Below are 20188 nucleotides of genomic sequence, written 5' to 3' on the forward strand. Positions count from 1 at the left end.
CACACTCTAAGGATTTTAGTTATTCTTTAATCATGTATTATTATATATGTTTATTTATTAATATTGTAGATTTCATGTTGAAACATCTTTAATCTTTTATTAAAATTCAATGTTTTATGAAATGAAAGCTATTAACAGGTAATGTAATCAATAAGAAACAATATTGAAAATACATATATATATATACACTCATAAAAATTCAGAAATAACAAAAACCTACACCCACCAACAAAATCATAACTGATCTAAATTTGATTAAAATATCAGTAGTTAAGTGAAGGTGTACTTTCCTGAGACTCATGTTAATGTAAAGAAGGTATAGAACAAATGCTCTCTGCATTTTGCCTCACAAGTGAAACTCAAGGACTACTAGAAAAGTCTAGAAAGGTATCAGAGAAATCAGATGATAAATTCTTGTATTGAGAAAGGCAAAGACTTTCTTAAATGACTAATAATACATCAACTGAAGAGCAGGCTGGGTTCTAGTGATGATAATTCATAGCAATACACAAAGCACCATATATGCTTTCAGGAAAATACTGAAATCACTGGTAATAGAAGTAATGCAGATGTCTATTTGAAAGAATAATAATAAAGAATAAATTAAATAGAGCCACTTGGGTGGCTCAGTCAGTTAAGAGGCTGCCTTTGGCTCAAATCATGATCCCAGAATCCTGGGATCCAACCCTGCTCAGCAGCATGTTTTCTTCTCCCATTCTTCTTTCTCCCTCTGCCCTTACCCCATCCCATGCTCTTTTTCTCTCTCTCAAATCAATAAATAAATATTTTAAATTAAATTAAATTAAATTAAAAATAAATAAATAAAAGCCTTCCCAGTTATGTAATAATAGTTTCTTCCAAAAGAATTAACTAGTCATTTAAATATAGTATTTGTTTTGGCAAAGTTTAACTGTTACATTTAAATTTGTCCTACCTGATTCCTCAAAGTCACTGTTGTAGGCTTTCCAGGTTTCAGTTATTCGAAGAAGATTCTCTTCCATGGCTTGAATGTCCATGGAGGGGCAGTTGCATTCTGGAAATTTGGGACCACACTGACACCAGCAATCATTGTCCTTGCAGATAAATTCTCCCTCTGAATTGCAAGCAATGTAGCTCAAAGCTGCTTGTACAAAACGCTCCTGAAGATAATCTGGAAGGAGGACTTGTAGCCCTTAAAGAACAAAAAAAGCACATACTTTTTTTGAAAAAGAAAAAATATATATAACACAGTTTTAAATCCATGACTTGTATATTAAATTTTTGGCCTTTTGAATATTTTAAAACTATCATTAGAAAATTATTTAAGCCAAAAGAAAAAAGAAAATTATCTAAGCCAACAAAATTTCAACATATGAGGACTCTCCGCACTGTTCAAGAATCCTGGAAATTATAGATTATCTGATTTTTAATAATTTGTTTAATTGTTTTTTTTCTTTATTTTTAAAAAAAATTCTTAAAGTTTCCCAGTTAATATACAGTATTATATTAGCTTCAAGTGTATGATATAGTAAATACAATTAGTAAAACATAGAAGAACAATTCCATACATCACCCAATACTTATCAGGGGCAAGTGCACTCTTTAATTGCCATCAACAATTTAACCCAGCCCCCTCTGGTAAACATTGGTTTGTTCCCTATAATTAAGAATCTGTTTCATCCTTTGTTTCTCTCTCTCTGTTTTTCCTCCTTTGCTCATTTGTTTTGTCTTTTCAATTCCACATATAAGTGAAATCATATGGTATCTGTCTTTCTTTTTGGTTGGCTCTTTCACTTAACTGTTTAGAATATTTGGATACTTTTACCAAGGAGATAGATCCTAAATTGTTTAGAATATTTGGATAAATCTAAATTGTTTAGAATATTTGGATATTTTTACTATGGAGATTGATCCTATACCTTTAAAAAGAGGCAGGCATTTATTTCCACCATTTGATTTCAAATAGTTTTCAATACTTTCATTTTACTTTCAGATTATCAGCCCATATTTACACAGATATTGATGAGGGAACTGAAGGCAAGCTGAGGACAAAACAGAAGCTGAAGCCCTGTAACCCTCTGCCCCCAGGTGGGATATGTGTGACATTCCTCCGGGAAGCTCCCAGCTATCTTAATGTTAATACCTTGCTAGAGGGAAAAACAACCTTAACTTGACAATGACTAGGCCTCCAGTATCCTGTAGGTCCTCTTTAGCATGTGAAAATCCTTTTGAAATCTCCCTTTTCCTTACTTCTCCTAACTCCCAAATATATAATCAGCCACCCCTCACAAGCCTGGAGCAGCAGCTTTTCCTGCCCATCCATCCTGTCCCCATGCTTTAACAAAACCACCATGTTACAACAAAGACAGCTCAAAAATTCTTTCTTGGTCATGGGCTCCAGATCTCATCCAAGCAAACCCCACCTATATTCCAAAACTACATCAGATATTATGATACAATAGACTGTGGCATTGGTAAACCAGTTACAAAATATTGATGATAATGCTTACCTCATGTCATTAACAACACATAACTTAAAGGACTCTATTGTTCAGGAATGATCCCTAAGACTGACTACAGGGAAGCAAATGGATTGCTTTCAGTTGTTTCGCAGGTCATGTCCTTACCATTTATTAAGACAGCCCCCGTTGACATGTTTCATTACTTTTCTACATGGAAGTCTAGTAAAGTTAATATCTCTTCAGAAAAAAATTAAAAATGAAGATAAGGCTACATGATTAGTATTTAGGGTTCCCTAATGGTTTCATATTTATTCTGATATTTCAAGAAAATATAGTTTCAATCTCAGCATATTTTTCTACATAGGAAAAATAAAAAAAGCTAAATATTCAAAGTGATCAGTAACAAAAGTAAACATAAAAGGAAACATTTGGCCAATAATCTAATTGCTATTTACTACAAAATTGGATATTTACAATTGTGTTTATCTCTGTATCTATCTCTAAAAGAAGAAAACTTACAATCTATAAAACCACACTAAAAATAACTAAGGTTTTTTGGGGGCTGGGGGGAGAAGTCTAAAGACCAACTGCCCAAAACTTTGGTAATTTTTAACCAGACCAGTAACATAAACAATAATTGATACCTAGGAAGATAACTTCCATTGCCTTGATAGATAAGTCAGAATAATTGGAGGCTTTTCAAGGGATTTTTTTTTAATGTATAGAAACAATAAAGTAAAAATACCAATAAGATTGTTATTACAGGGGACCCTGGGTGGCTCAGTCAGTTAAGTGGCTGCCTTTGGTGTAAGTCATGATCTCAGTTCAGGGTCTAGGGTCCTAGACTCATCTTGGTCCTCCCAGCTCCCTGCTTGTTTACTCTAAGGCTATACATAATCCTTTGACTTCCTTGTGGCCTGTGAAACTAGTTTCTAATAAACTATTAAAAATATCAAAAAAAGGGAAAAGAAAAGAAAATTTATTCCATCAATGGATAAAATAGGACACAAACTACTTTCATAAAGCAATATCATTTTATTTTTATTATAAGCAAAAAAAAAAAAAACCCAACAAGAACATAGTGAACTGTCATTAACAATTACTTTAAATCTTCTATTTGATAATAAACCAGCCCTTTGTCAATTTTGTTGAAATAAAACATTAGGAAGGAACTGATCTAGAAAAATATTTGTTACTCAATCATATGAATCATTCACATCTCAGCTTCTGGGAATTTTACCAAAAAGCTATTATCAAGACTCAATAAATGACTTTTCATTATACCTTTACTCTTTCACTCAGAAGTACCTTGTTTCATATGTTAAATCCATAAGGGGTTGAAAACATTGGCATATTATTAACCTCAATACATATTTTCTAATACTTCCTTAAGGGTTACTTTTTGTCATATACCTTGCATATATAGTAACCAATATTCTGGAGTTGTAGATACAGCTTTTTCAATTTTTGAACGGTCATGTTTGTAATCTAGTTGGCTAAGCAGATCTCAGGGTCAAACAAACAGGTAAATCCAGCTTACTCACTGCCAAAAAACATTTGATTCCATTTTTTAAAGTCAGAATTAACGTACTATGTGCATCTTTTTGATATCTCACTTCTGAATGTTAATTCTAGCATAGTTAAATCATGGAATTTTGTTCTGTATTTGTTGCCTAATGCTTTTACCTTTAATAAATCTTATTGATGTTTTCTTTGCTCTGATGAAAGTCTACTTTGAGACTCCAGTGTTTCCAATTGCCACAGAATGACCTAAAATATTTTATATCCTTCATATGTCATGGTACCACCGATCGAGAATCTGATGCTTGGCATTTTTTTAAGTGGAAAAGGGCTACTATTAAAAGAGTGGTTGAAAATTGAATCAACATAAATGTTTAGACCATAAATATAGATGAAGTTTGAGAAAGAACGCAAGGGAAGTTAAAGACTCTAATACTTATTTCCTGAGATTATCCTTGGAGAAGTCTTTGAACTACAGAGTAACAAATAAAGTTGTGATAGACCATTGGAAATATAGGCCTAGGAAACAGAGACAAAAAATAGCGATGCAGATCTCTGTGTTTCTCACATAAACTGGAAAAAAAAAAACAGCTATTTAAAAGAGGAATGTTGCTTCACTTATCCTGTGTTAATTTTTTTTCAAGATACATAGGAAGTTGAGCTTTGCCTTTATAATATAATATAATATTCTGAAAACTAAGCACAGTATTTCACACAAACAGCAAAAATTTAAAAATCAGGTTAATAACTCTTAATGGGTCAATTAAATAAACATATATTGGATATATATATATTCCTTATTCTTTTTGATGAAACTTAATATTCTGCAGGCAAATTGATCCATATATTTAAAAAGGAGTAAACAGAATTACAAGTAATATTGGTCGATTGCATTTGTTTAAATCAAAAAAATGTTTCAATAACAAAATCTAGGATTGATAATGAGAAATTCGATGGCATTTAAAGCTCAAAATTTGAAGTACCTTCTTTGCAATTTGTATACAATTCAAAATAGATGAGATTCATTTATTATTTGCCATATATTGAAATAATGCAAAGCTGCTACATTTTCCAAATTGAAAAGTTGAGGAAAAATGTCAGATTTTTTGGAACTTGTAAGCACTCTTATGTAAAACTGAATAATGTAAATGCAACTCTAACTTTTGTCATTAAAAAAAAAAGTATAAGAGGGAAAAGGTAGACAAGGGAAGAATAACTCAAAATTATCCCTTTGATCAGTCAACTTAATTTAGACAGTGTGTCATCAAAGACTTTTCTGAACTTCTTCAACTAGTACATATTTAAATATTTTAAACATGAGTATTCATAGCTTTCCCTACCTATATGAATAAGTCCACACATCAATAGTCTATTTGGGAGCAGTATATATATCTGCTACAAGTTGTTTAATAATCCTCTATTGAACTATCTTACAAAATACAAGAATAGAAAAAAAAGGTAAAGTATTACCATTATCACATTATCCATCATTATAATGGAAATATAAATATTTTGTTAATATATTCCCAAATATGTTTCTATCTGTCAGAGGATAAATGCAGTTCTAGCTAGCATATTAGGTTATATTTAAAATATCAACAGTTCATGCTACCGTGTGCATAAATATTGTTACACCTTTTACTAGAATTTATGAGGAAAAGGTCAAAACACAGACAGACCTATGAAAGAATTACTGCATATTGAAACAAAATTACTGTATGGAAGTAAAATACTATCACAATGAATTCTCAATTACTATATATAGATTACCTAACTTAAGAAGCAAAGTGAATTTTTAACATTTTCTTCATTTGGTCTAGAATGTTAGTATCAGTTAGAAATTAGGAAATTAGCATTTTATGAAATTTTAACAGCCTAGTTCTGCATATCCAGCTAGTATAAAAGAACAACAACAATGATAGCGACAGCAAAAAGAAGAAGAACGAAAACACAACTGGATAATTATTATCCAGACTGATAGAGAATTAATGAAATTTTAGCCACATACCTTGCAACTGAATCTTATTCTCAGGACTTTGAACCAGAACAGAACTGACTGAATCTAGGTTGTCATAGTTACTGCAGCCAAGAGGACCAGTCCGTGTTTCTGTTACCTGACAAACAAAACATCAACTTTATTATATAAATCAGAGTTTACCATGTTCTTCTGGCCCAATGTAGTTGTCACGCACTGATATTATACTCTGCTGGCAAACATCACTGAAAGGCCTGGGATCTGATACATACCAACAATATACACACCTAAGCACAGAGAAGACAAATAACTCCCTTTGTCTTCAATTCCATTTTCTTCCCTTTGGCCAGGCATAAATCTTCTAGGAGAATAACAGAAGCCCTCTTTGGTCAAAAGCATCACTCACCTCAGGTCATTGATTTTACCCAAGATATGACAAGGTCATGCTCCTTTAGATAGAGAGCAAGTTTTGACTCATATGAGGATTGGTTTTTGTTTGTTCATTTTTCCTCAATAAATCAGATCTGTCAGGCTACTGTCTAAAAACTTATTTTATTATTTTATTCTACTTAAAAATCTATAATTTTCCTGTCTTATATGGTGCCATCAAAGTCCAAACTCTTTTGCTTGGTTTCCATCTATCCCATTTCCCCCCAACAGGCATAAATTGCTCTCCAGCAGGACATTCTTAAATCTGTCTTTGCTTATCCAATATCCTCCACCCTTGCCCCTCTTGTCTCCTCTTTGACTAATTGAGTTTATCTATCCTCATGATTAAGTACATTTTCAAACACCCACACAAAGTATTCGTTAATGACTTCCACTTGTGTTTTTCCTCCCGTTTCTATAAAGTTGTGGTTTGTAGTGCTCAGCCCTGGGAATAATTATGAAATCACATATTGCCGACTGATTTTTCCACGGATGTCTCAAGATGTATTGCATCAGAAGATGAGGAGGAGTTTAGTCAATTATGGAAGACTAGAAGCGTATTCTCAGTATGATTTTAAAAAACCCTATTTTAAAGCAGGGGAATACTGTAATGATCTTAGTATTTTAAAAAGATACTCTCCACTCCACAGCAAGAATGGTTTGTAAAAAAATAATTCAGGTAATTTCATTTCACCATTCACAACTCCACAGCGTCTTCCATCTTACTGAGAGTAAAAACCAGAGCCCTTCCTAGAACTACAATATGTCACATTATTCTGTTATTCCTGTCATCTCTGTGAACTCATCCCTTCTCCTGTTTTCCTCACTTACTCTGCCCCAACCACATTGGCTCTTTGCTGTTGCTTGAACATATTCTTTATCTTCCTGCCTCAGACTTTCTTTCTCTTTCTTCTTTTTAAAAAAAGATTTTATTTAATTATTTGACACACACACACACACACAGAGAGAGAGAGAGAGAGAGAGAGAGAGAGAGAGAGAGATCAAGCGGAGAGACAGGCAGAGGGAGAGAGCATAAGCAAGGGGAGAGGCAGGCAGAGGGAGAGGGAGAAGCAGGTTCCCCACTGAGCAAGGAGCCCCACCCCAGGACCCTGGAATCATGACCTGAGCAGAAGGCAGATGCTTAATCGACTTAGCCACCCAGCGCCTCAACCTCAGGATTTCTGACATGCTATTCCTGTATCTGGAATGCTAGTCCTCAAAATATTTTTTAAGCTCACTGTTTCACTACTTTCAAGTTTTGTTCAAATGTCACTCTCTCAGGACTATTTGGACTAACCTATTTTAAATGAATACACCTCCCCATGCTTCACTCTTTCAACCATTATTTCCTTTCTTCACCTTGTTCTACTTTTTCCACAGTAGTAATCAGCTTCTAACATGCTGTATAATTTACTCATTTATCATGATTACTGCTGACACTTTTCATCGGAATGCAAGCTCCACAAGTACAAGAAATACTGCCTATTTTGTTCAGCATAGTGTCTACATCACATATTAGGTTGTAGTGTAAGCCTGTGGACATTGATTAAGAGAAAGAGACGGGGGCAGTTTGAGGGGAAAATCATAACAAGGAAGACAGGAAAATCATAACAAGGAAGACATTAAGACCATTATCTAGATGACAAAGACCTGAATGAAGCAGTGGCAATAAAACTTATCTGAAGAAGATGGATTATGAAAAAGTTAGATCTGGCAAGATTATGAAATATTGAAAATATACACAATGGAGAGAAGGAAAGGCAACTGAGATTTCTAGCCTAAGCGATAACATTTAGATATGTTGCAAATAGGCTCCACTGTAGAGAACATGTAAGAGAGCATGGCTTGGAGCATTCTGACTCTGAAAGGGATAACATTCTCCATTGGAAACATCCAATAGGAGTGACAGCGCAGATCTATTTTTTAGACATTTTGTCAAAGATAGGATTACTAACTGAGGAGTTCAAAACTTACAGGTAATCATCAAAGACAAAAGGATAGATATGTCAACTGAGATTCACTGAATGAATGTACAATTTGTATCATGACAACTCTATATCACATTTTGTAAAGAACAAGTTCTTAAAAATAACAAATATTGACTATAAGTACATTGCAACAGTTGAGAATGCAGTTTATCATGGGGAAGACAATACTTTTCCCCTGAACATTACACCAACTTTGGATACTCCCTACCACTGTTCTCTCATGGTGATACTGACCATCACTTATTTTGTTCAGGGTAATCATTTCTAATGTTGACATGTATAACATACATGTAAATGTGTGTATTTATAAATGATATTCAAATATAAATGATTATCAACAAAAGGGTAATAAGGGGATTAAAAGTATCAAAGGAAATACTTCGGGTTTAAGGTAATTTAAATCTTCATGTTGTCCTATCATGTAATTTTATTGTCCCTCAATACACGCAAACACACATACACACCACAGTAATATAAACAAATTCCAATGCTTGTAATTTTAAGGACATTTTTAAAATAAAATTGGCTTCAGGCACACATTGAAACATATGACATTGAATATGACATCTTGGAAGTTGGAAGACAATCTTGTAAACACTTAACTCCTGAAAGAGGATAAGTAGTATCACTCCATCTCTTTACAGACCTTCAGTTATATCAAGTTACTGTGGTCTTGAGAAAAATGCAGGAAATTTAAATAATGGTCTTATAAATTTGGAGGTTTGAATATATCTATGGATCTATAGATTGCTTTAATCTGTCACCTTTCATGATATACAATAATATATACAATAATAAAAATCTAGCGTGTCTTACATATAATTTTATTTTGTTCTTTATCATTTACCACTGAAATTACTGATAATTATCTGATTTAATATAAAAATCTACAAACTCTGGCACAGTCGATAATGCAAACTCCTTGTTTTCAATTGTTTTATATTTAAAACACCTACATGTCTTACTAGTGTCAGCATTAATAAATGCATCCATGCTTATTTTGTTTTTTCAATACTAATGAAATAAATAAAAATGAAAAGAAAATTGTAAAAGCCAATTTTTTTGTATAAACTCTTCAATAGACATATTAACTCTACCAAATTAAATTATGCAGTTGTGCCACAGACAGCTTGAACTTTTGTCATCAGCTAATAGATGAATATCTGATAAAGAGGTCTTCCTACATAATGTAAGAAATGAAGAATGACTTGACAGAGAAGCATAAAAATGAATAAGACTGACAGGATTCAGTATTTTAAGATTGATGTATCGAATGAGAAAACAATTTTTAGTTATTTATTTTATTCATCTGTTGAAAGGAAGATGTTGAAAGTAAGGGGATGTAGTCTTTCGGATCCAAAAATGATGCCTTTTCTGAGGTGTTACTGTAGTTTGTGGTTGTGACTGAGAACCATGAAGAAAGTTACATGTGCTTTGAGGGGCCTGGAAGGCTGAGAGACTGGAGTGGTGGACACAAACATCGAAGATATAACTCAACCAGCTGTAGAAAGTAAAATCGAATCTTCAAGATCAATTAAGGACAAGTTTGTCTTCAAAATATAAGAGATGAAAAAAAATATAAGAGATGTGTTCTTTCCTTCTATAACTGACTTATGTAAATTGTGTTTTAAGTATATTGTTAAAATCAAAAGGATACGAGAGATCCTTTCAACTTTTCCTGTATTGTTTTTATATTGTTTCATTAAACTACTGCATGATATTTTCACAGTTGGAGAATTTTACAGGGTGCAAAAGAAAAATACATAACCTTCCTAATGCAAAGAGATGCCTTGCAAGTAAATATATTAACAAATAGTATTGGTTCAAGTTTATTTGGATTAAAAGAAAATGATACAAATAATTCACTTGGAAATAAAAACCAATCCTTATGATTTTCTATCAAATTTCCCTACAGTCTTACATATTCTAAAGATGATCTAATGCCCCAGCGACACACTGAAATTATGAAATTAATTCAGTGAAAACTAGTTGAAGAAAAGCTCTCTGAAGCAAAAACAATTTTTCATATATTAAAAAAGTGAAGAAAGTGGGACAAAGAAGAGTAAACAAACAGAAAAACATACTACATTTCTAAATGAAAATAGTACTATTAAAGAGTTCATAATCCTTAAACTCAGATATTATATATTTAACATATTTGCATTCAAAATCATAGTAATATTAACTAATTAGAGGAAAATACACTTAAATGAACATTTTGGGGTCAACTATCCTAACTCCACCGCTTACTAAAGAGGAACCTATTCAAGTTTCAGGTTCTTTTGGGTGGAATAGCTAAAGTTTTCTTAACAGTCTCATGTGGTTGGGAAACAAAAATGAGATAATCCATAAAAAGTGCTTACCAAGGGCCTGTCCTACAGTTATTATATCAAGGTAAATGTAAAGAAAGTGTAAGTGTTGACTATTAAAAAAGCAAAAGCACAATAATATCTCAACTCTTGGAAAGTTATTGGAATTATCTATACCCAACCCCTCAATCAAGATTATAAGATCCTAATACTTTTCCTGACTCCAGTGTGCCAAATGTTAATGCTTTTCTCTATAAGATAGGGTAAAGGGGCCCAAATTTTACAATACCTTAAATCAAACTCACCCATGAATGAGAGTATGTAGAAGTTTTGTACAAGATCATATGAATATGCAATTAGAGCATAATATTGTAAGAATAATCATGACAAGACAAGACTAAACTAGAAATATTGGCATGGGAAAAAATAAGAAATTCAATTACAAAGAAAAGAATAACAGCAGCTACCGTGAAAATAGGGTAAGTTTTCTCATCTGCAGTATAGAAGACAAGGAGTCTCATATGATTATATGAGAAAATTTTCATCTATGTTAAGTGAAAAAAGTAAAACTTTTTTCATTCAGTTTCAGAATGAAACTCTATTTCATTCTGAAAAATGTAGAGCAACATCAGGTTCACAAAGCTATATATAGTGGATGTAGTGTAAAATTATACATATACATCCACTATATATAGCTTTGTGAACCTGATGTTGCTCTACATTTTTCAGAATGAAATAGAGTATTAGTTTATCATTTGACTAAACTGATTATTGTTTATCAGCAAGTCGATTACATGCATGATCATATGAATAGTATATCCCTACTGAAAAAAATCTATAAATGTAGTTTTTTTTTTTTTTTTTTTAAAGAAAAAAAACTTCCTGGAAATTTTTTTTTTCTTTCCTGGAAACTTTATCTGAAATCAATAGGAAGTCTGTCTATCTGTCTTTCTTTTTTTCCTTCTTCCTTTCTTTCTTTTTTCTTTCTCTCTTAAGCTACAAAAAAAAAAAAAGACAAGAATGTGTTTATTCTCCATTATAATGACTTCTCATCTGTGAACTATTTGTTTATCCTATGATAAGAAAAAAATATGGAATGTTAGTATCCTGTCCTAATGTGTCATTTTTAATGACAAAACAAATAAATGTTTATATTTGAAATTAAAGCAATGAAATAAAAACTGCTTTTCTCTGCTATCACATATTTACCCACTTCTGTTTACTAGACATGAAAATAGTTGAAATGAGGAGCAACTGCTGTTCAAGACCATTTTTTATTCATAGACCAAATTTTCATATACTTTACATTTTTATAGTTCTTTTCTCTTAACTTTTATTAAAAAATAATTTGCTTCCAAGTTATATAAGAATATATTGAAATAGTTTATGAATAATTTTATATTACCTTTGATTATGCACATGAAATAATAGAATATTGATAAGTACAGTGTAGCTCATTTACGAAGTTATGCCCAGAGTTATTTAAAAATCAAATTCAATCAATTTTTAACGATCTTAAAAGGTTATATTTATTTTGTTTTCTTTCAAGGCTACAGTTATGACCATTCTATAATCTAAAAGGTAAACACATGATAAATCAATCTTCCACTAGGAACTAACTTAAGCATCCTTATTTTTATTTTGTTGAGTACTCAAAATTCAAAAAACACATTAATTTCACACTTATTTATAAAAAGCAATTAGTCATTTCCTTATAAACTCATATATATGAGAAGCAAAAAAGAAAAGTGCTATTTCCCAAGGGTAGGAAATTATTTGAGGGAAAATATATACTAAGAATTAAATTATCTCCCTCAAGATATTTTAATATCATAATACTTTATCTTACCACAAAGTTTTCTTTATGTTGTATTATGGCATTTATAAAATCACACTCCTCTGTTTACATTACTTACTTACTAAACTATAAACTCCCAATTCATAATCATACACGGTACTTGATACAGGGTAGGGAATTCAACAATTGTGAACTAAGTTGGTGGTTAAATATTTTATTTTTTTGTTAGAAATAACAAAAGAATGCGGACATTGATTTATTAAACTTTTCTGTGAACCTCTTGAAGAATATGCAGCAGGGCCAACATATATAAAGTTTTAGAGCTATTGGGAGTCTTAGAAATCATCCAGCTGCAGCATCTCATTACACAAATGAGGTATCTGGAGCTCGGGGAGGTTATGAAGCTTGCTCAGTATCATGTAAGTAAAATTAGAGCTGGAACTGGGTCTGAAACCTCCTGACTCATCAATCAAATACCCATTCTGAGCATCATACTGGCTTTCCAAATTCTATACGTAAGTTTTTTTAAGCTCTGCTTACTCTGATCAATCTAATTCCTTCCTCCTCTCCCTTTCTATCTCTCCCTCCCTCTCTCTAGCAATAGTATTACAATAAATAACAATTCAACTGGTCTAGATTGATGTGTATGTCAATTAGAATGGTGTAATATCTTGGGTCATTCTCATGAGCAATAAATATTGCCATGAATGCGGTTAATGTAACTTTGATCTAAGGCCAAAGGAATTACCTTTTATTCTAAGTATTAATTTATTAATGACTTGAAATACAACTTCCAACATATGCTTATTCTACTCTACATTACACTTTTGAATAGTAAAATACAAGTGTTGATTAATTTTTATTATGTTCTAATGTAGGATCTCTTATAGATGTATAGGGTTTAAGCTATCAAACTAATGAAAACCTTTAGAAAATGCTGATACTGAATGTGTGTGTGTATGTGTGTGTATATGAATATATGGTTGTAACCAATAATATATGATAATTATATCATGATAGGATACTAAAACATATATAATTTAATATTTGTAACTATATAAGTTTTGGGGTATTATTTGATTTGTTATGATTAAATATATATAATAATTTATCATGATACTAATAATTTATGGTATATAATTGTATGACATATATGATATTTGATTATAAATTATACATAAGAGTTAGCAATTACACGTATCATTTCTATTTTTTCAAAGGTGAATATTGAGTTTAAAGATATTTTTACCATTTATTTTTTCCTTTGCCAGTCATTGATTCTTATTTCATCCTTTCACTGAACACTTAACATCAAACTGCCATTCAGTGAAGTGTCAGTTCTTTATTATGCTGCAATATTTGTGGGGCTTAATATTTAATTAGGAAATGAATTTTCAAACATATTGTTAATCACAAACAAGCATATGAAAATGTTCATATTTGAATAAAGATATTCTAGTAGCGAGGACCTCCTTTATTTTTAAAATTGCTTTATTTTATACTAAGTTATTATTATTGCTTTATTTATACTAAGTTTCCTGGGAAAGTATAACTTCATATACAAAATACTATACGCCTTCAAGTGAAAAATACATGAGTATATTGATACTAAATTTCATCTTCTACAATAAAACCCATTACACTAAGTCCATTACACACAATTAATATCATTTAAAATACATTTGACATTGTCAATTTCATGAACATGCTCTAACCTTATAAGAAGTTTAAAATAGTGCATGCTATATAACCAATGACTAGATCACTTCTATCTTTACATTAAAAGCACAAACACAAATCCAATACAAATTAAATGTAAAGGAGCAAAAACCATTGTTGAATTATTTACCTATGCAAATGACTTTATGCTGAAACTATTTATTTTAATTCTATTCCCCATAATTTCAATAAATAACACACTTTTAAATATTAGAAGCATCCATTTTAGGGTTGCATTTTTAAAAGCTATCTAGAATTCATTCCCCAGGAGGAGCAAAGATATTTGAAACACAAAGATAAAATGTATGATTACAAACAATATTAAGTTACATATATTCATAAAGCATGTACAAGATAGACAATAAAACTATGAATTATAAAATGTAAGGAATGAGACATAATGTATATCAAATCAAAGCATGTGAAATAAACTATTAAGGTGTGAAGAGAATAATATAAAAGACAGGGCACAGATTTTATTTGGGGATAAAGCAGAGTATGTCTTCTTGGAGAGCAATGGCTTTAGTGCAGTGTTCGCTTATACTTGCCACCATGAGTCCAGGCAGTGCTATAATGACTGACCTATTTTTTTCATACCCTATAAATTACCCTCCATCATAATACACAAGCGCCCACATATAAGCCTGTTGAGAGAGACTGTGCATGTCCTTTCAGTGCCCATTAAAATATAAAATTACACAGGAGGCTAGAAAAAAGAAATGTTCTCAGGTTCTAAAAGTATCTATTCAGTTTGATGTGGAATAAGGTAAACTGGATACAATTTAGTCACAACAAGGTTGCCAAATAGCATCAGGACTCCTTTATGTTCAAACCATGGTTACCATGGAATTTCAATGTGTGGCACTTGATTGGTCTTGGAGAGGCCAAATCTATAAGCTCACTCCTACAGATGCTGTTTTGATTTATTTCTTAAACAATGCAGAGCTTAAAATCACAGCAATTGGAAGAAACTATATAGCAAAAAAATGTTTCATTGGGTTCCTAACTACATATATATGTGTGTGTGTGTATATATATAACATGTATATATACTTAGAAATTATATATATATATATATATATATACACATATATATATATATATATATATATATATATATATATATACACACACACAGGCACACACACTTAGAAAATTGACACTTTCTAAAAGTGTCTAAAAATTGACACTTTCCTAAAAGCTACATTTGTGGTAGCTATAACAATGATGTTACATAAATGGTAAATTTGTACTTCATTATATGAAGTCGGAAGGAATATTGTTATTACACTAGAGTTGGTTTAGAGTTTGCTGAATTATTCAATATTAATACCAAAAAAAAAAAAAAAAAAACCAAACAAATGAAGTTTCACTGCCACAGGGCAGTTACAAACAACAAACCAATTGTAATCTGGTCAGGGCCGTGGAATGCCGCCTGTGTTCCAGCAAGTGCCATTAGACTGGCAATGCAGGTGTTGATGCCACCCTGGACCTGACCACCACTCCCCCCAGAGCAGAGATATTACATCTGAGGGAGCTCAGGAAGCAGAAGTTCTGTTCTATTCCTTCACATAAGAATATATATATATATATAATCCAAGGAAGCATTCTTTACATGTATTTTAGAAATGAAAGCAAACAGAAGTAAAATATTTCAAAATGATTTCATTTTGTTTATTCTATGAATTGCAATCTCATTGCCTTTTAGTTATTGAATCTATTTCAAATGACTACCAACTTTGAAACACAATACCAAACAACAACAACAACAACAATTTCTTAACCCAAGTTCAGAATACTAATATTTTTTGGGGGGGCTAATGCAAATAAATCATCGTATAAAATGAACAGTGTTTTAGAATCATTTTCAACAACAATGTTATCAGTTATCCTTTTTAAAGTAAAAACACAAAACCAGGAGTTGCTACATTCAATATGACAAAGACATGGGATTAGGATAGGGTCCTCAGCCCATATTTCTTTTCCCTTGGAGATAGTCATCTTTAATTGCAAAAGAACATGCATGGGCTATTTCTTATGGCTTTTCTTACCCCGTTTCCAAATCCCTTCTGTATCTCTAGATTCAACCACTCCAAGATATGCCTCTATGTGTTCTCTCTTTGATGAAATAAGAAAAGAAACAGACAATATACTGAAGATGTTATCCACCCTAACCTACAGTTGAGCAAATGCCACCAAGTTCACAATACCTGTTGCCATGATGAGTGAGCAAGGAATTAAACCAAACAGAGTCTTTCACTTAGTTTCTGTTTATAACTTTTTAAAATATTTTATTTATTTATTCACGAAAGACACAGAGAGAGAGAGAGGCAGCGACATAGGCAGAGGGAGAAGCAGGCTCCCGGCAGGGAGCCCAATGCGGGACTCAATCCCAGGACCCTGGATGACGACCTGGGCTGAAGGCAAACGCTCAACCACTGAGCCACCCAGGTGCCCATGTTTTACAATTTATTTTATCTGCCTATTTCTAATCTACCCATTCTGCCCATTTGGTATGCACCAAGCAGTTAATTATGAGCGGATGCTCCAGATATAAAAATTTATCAATTGAATGATCTATTTTGCTTCCCTTTGACAAAATAACTAAAACATGTGCAGATGCAAATGTCAAGTATCGGAATAAAAAACCCTAACACCACATTGGAGAATGACGGCAGCAGAATCAAGGACACTGCCAATCCATCATGGCTAGTAGTGCACACAAAGCACAGCCTGGGACAATCTGTCACTGTCAAAATGCCAACCGCAAAATGCTCTGCCATTCTGGGATACTGAAGCAAGGCACCTTGTTAGACATAGCCTTCTTTTGTGTTTAAAACATAATCAAACCATTTCATTATTTTTATTTTTTATGTTCTGGTTTACATCAGGGGTCAGTAGAATGCATGGTACCATTTCCCACAGCTCCTGCTGTTTTATTTCAAAAAATACCTTAGCAAATTTTTTTCTATTACTCCTCTAAAATTCCATGTTTAATATTGCTTTCCTGAACTACTTATTAAAACATTTCTTACTGCTTATGATTAAAAATATAAAACTTTTTATTATAGCCTTTTGAAGTTTCAGCAGTATTGAATATTTCTGAATTCCTTAAGCATATCAAAAGCTCTGACTTTAGTTATCTTTTTTATAGTAGGACAACGAATGCCTGTGCACAGACCAGCTAAACTTTCATACTGGAACTGTCATATTCTTCCATTTGTCACCCAATTAAACAAGCGCCCGAGAGAACAGATAAGCGCACCACGCTAAAACTCAACAGTCTCAGGAGTAATTAGAAAGACAGAAGTGGATTTCTTGTTTCAACTGCCCATTACAGAAACAGTTCTGCTGTCGTTTCTTTCTTTTTTTTTTCTCCCCCCAAAATAATTGGCTTTGCTCACACAGAAAAACTTTGGATAAACTCAAATTCTTTAACCACTGATTATCACTAAAAGTCAGCACTAGAATGACTTCAAACAAACAAAAATTATAAGAGAAAGAGGAATCTTATAATCCACATGAATTATATCCATATTATTAAAATTCTAAAAGCCAGGGGGGAACTACAATAAATTGGACAAATCTCTCAGCAATTTGCAAACACACTTTACAGTGCTGCCCTCCTCTACTTTTTTTTAGGTTGAAACACAGCCTGGGGATTATAACTGATATAATTATTTATCACAAGAAGACAGTAAAAAGGGAAAGGACAAAAAGTTTAATCATTTTTTAGAGGGTATATTTGTATATTTTTGGGAATAAATTTAGAAATAAAATAAAAATCCAATGTGAACTCTCACTGCAATTTTTGCTTTCCTTTTCTATCACCTTTTCTCCAAATCATAATCCTTATTATATTATTTCTTCCTATTTATTACCTTCAGAGATCAGAATTCCAAAGGGACTTCTGTATCTCCATGGTACCTCTGGGACTTCATGGAGCTTTGTTGGCAGTAAGCATTTCCCAAAGTATAGTCCAAAGAACACATGCACCCATGGTTATAAAACACCAAATCTATTAACTTTGAATCTCTGGAGTTGCTCTTTAGCCAAACAACCAGGTGATTCTTAGCCAGAGTAAACACAGAAATCCAGCAAGCTAGTAAAGATAAACCTTAAAAGGAAGAAAAAAGATTCCTCAGTGGGAATATAATTTCAAATTATGTGTTTTCCTTTTTCCTTATGAAAGATTACAAAAGAAAATCCCTATTCATTCATATCTCATTCATTTAACGTTGTTAGGGAAGAACTTTTAAAGGGATTCTTTCTGAACAATCCAACTAGGCTACTTTATATCCTTTTTTTTTTTTGAAGACTACTTTTTCTATTAAAAGGTTTTTGTTAAAAAATAAAAAAAATAAAAGGTTTTTGTTTTACTAATTTCCTATGGAAGATTTTTAAAATAAAAAAATAAGCTACTCTGCCCTTTAAAATAATTACAATTTCACCTTTTCTTGGTCTAGTTCATGTACAAATAATCTTTATAATATATTGAGTGTAAAGATATTTGCCCATGCATTACATGGGACCTGCTGGGAATTACTGAGCTGTTATTTCAGATATATTTTATTGAGGTGTCACTTCAGCTGTTTAAGTTGGTTGCTCCCTCCCCTTATCTCACTGTAACCTTATCTATTGATATAACTACTATAATTTTGACTACCAGTCCTTCTTGCCAAGCTGAAAGTCTATTACTAAGACTTATCAGTGAGGAAGTCACATAAGCAAGCTGGGTAGATATGTTTCTGAATAGTTTCTAAGTGAAAACCTGGATTTAATATGATGTCCTAATATAAAAAAAATGGACTCTAGGAATGAAAATTATAAAAGCTTTTCAGATTACTTAGGCATTTTCTCTACTTGCCTTTAAGTTTTCTGATGTATTATAGTTTAGGCTATTGAAAAATGACATTAAAATTTTCAGAGTTAGAGATGCCTGGGTGGCTCAGCTGTTTAGTGGCTGCCTTCAGCTCAGGGCGTGATCCCAGATCCCGGGATCCAGTCCCGCATTGGGCTCCCTGCATGAAGCCTACTTCTTTGTCTGTCTGTGTCTCTGCCTTTTTCTGTGTGTGTGTCCCTCATGAATAAATAAATAAAATATTAAAAAATTTTTAAAGGTAAAAAAAATAAAAAATAAAAAAATAAAAATTTGAAAGGTGATATATTTCAAATTACAAATACCCATATTACGTTTAATTATATTGTGAGACTAGATTTCCAAGCATAGAGAATGAAATAATTAGGTTACCAGAAAGAAAGCCAAATTGTGGTTAGGAAATTGGTTCCTATTTCCAGTTTTGTCACTTGCTTACTGTGTAAATATCTCCATATTATATAAAAATAAAAATACCTGCATTACGTAGGGAAAAGATAGATGATAAATAGATAGATCTAGAAAAAATAGATCATAAATATACATATATGTGCATCTTAGTCAAGCTCTGATGCTCTGTTTTGATCACTCTAGCTTTGTAGTATTTGAGACCAGGAAGCTTGACATCTCCAACTCTGTTCTTCTATCTCAAGATTGCTCTTTAGGATCTTTTCTGGTTCTATACAAATTTTAAAATTCTTTGTTCTAGTTCTGTGAAATATATCATTGGTATTTTGACGAGGATTGCATTGAATCTGTAGCTGGCTTTTGGAAGTACTGACATTTTAACAATATTAGTTCTTCTAACTCATAAGCACAGAATACCTTTTTTTTTTCATTTATTCTTTTCATCAATGTCTTACAGCTTTCAGAGTACAGGACTTCAACCTCCTGGATTACAATTATTCCTAGATATATATTTTTTTTATTCCTAGATATTTTTATGCAGTTTTAAATAGGATTAGTTTCTTGATTTATCTTTCTGATAGTTCATTAATAGCATAGCATATTGTATGTTAATTTTGCAGTCTGCAACTGTATTGAATTCACTATTAGTTCTAACAGTTTTTGGGGAATTCTTGAGGTTTCTATATATAATATCATGTCATCCACAAATAATAACAATTTAACT

The 20188-nt window shown here is 32.1% G+C and overlaps 1 protein-coding gene across 2 annotated transcripts in view; it reads right to left on the reverse strand.

The window, feature by feature from the left end:
• The window catches only part of BRINP3 (BMP/retinoic acid inducible neural specific 3), a 354638-nt gene that overhangs the window by 117421 nt on the left and 217029 nt on the right, over nucleotides 1-20188 (reverse strand). For both annotated transcript variants that reach the window (XM_055334216.1, XM_055334217.1), the window contains 2 exons: nucleotides 5971-6076; nucleotides 935-1171 (listed from right to left, as the gene is read on the reverse strand). In XM_055334216.1, the coding sequence (XP_055190191.1) occupies nucleotides 935-1171; nucleotides 5971-6076 (343 nt within the window). The remainder of the gene's footprint in view (nucleotides 1-934; nucleotides 1172-5970; nucleotides 6077-20188) is intronic.

This window comes from Nyctereutes procyonoides, unplaced genomic scaffold (assembly GCF_905146905.1).
Source record: "Nyctereutes procyonoides isolate TBG_1078 unplaced genomic scaffold, NYPRO_anot_genome, whole genome shotgun sequence".
NCBI classification, from domain to species: Eukaryota; Metazoa; Chordata; class Mammalia; order Carnivora; family Canidae; genus Nyctereutes; species Nyctereutes procyonoides.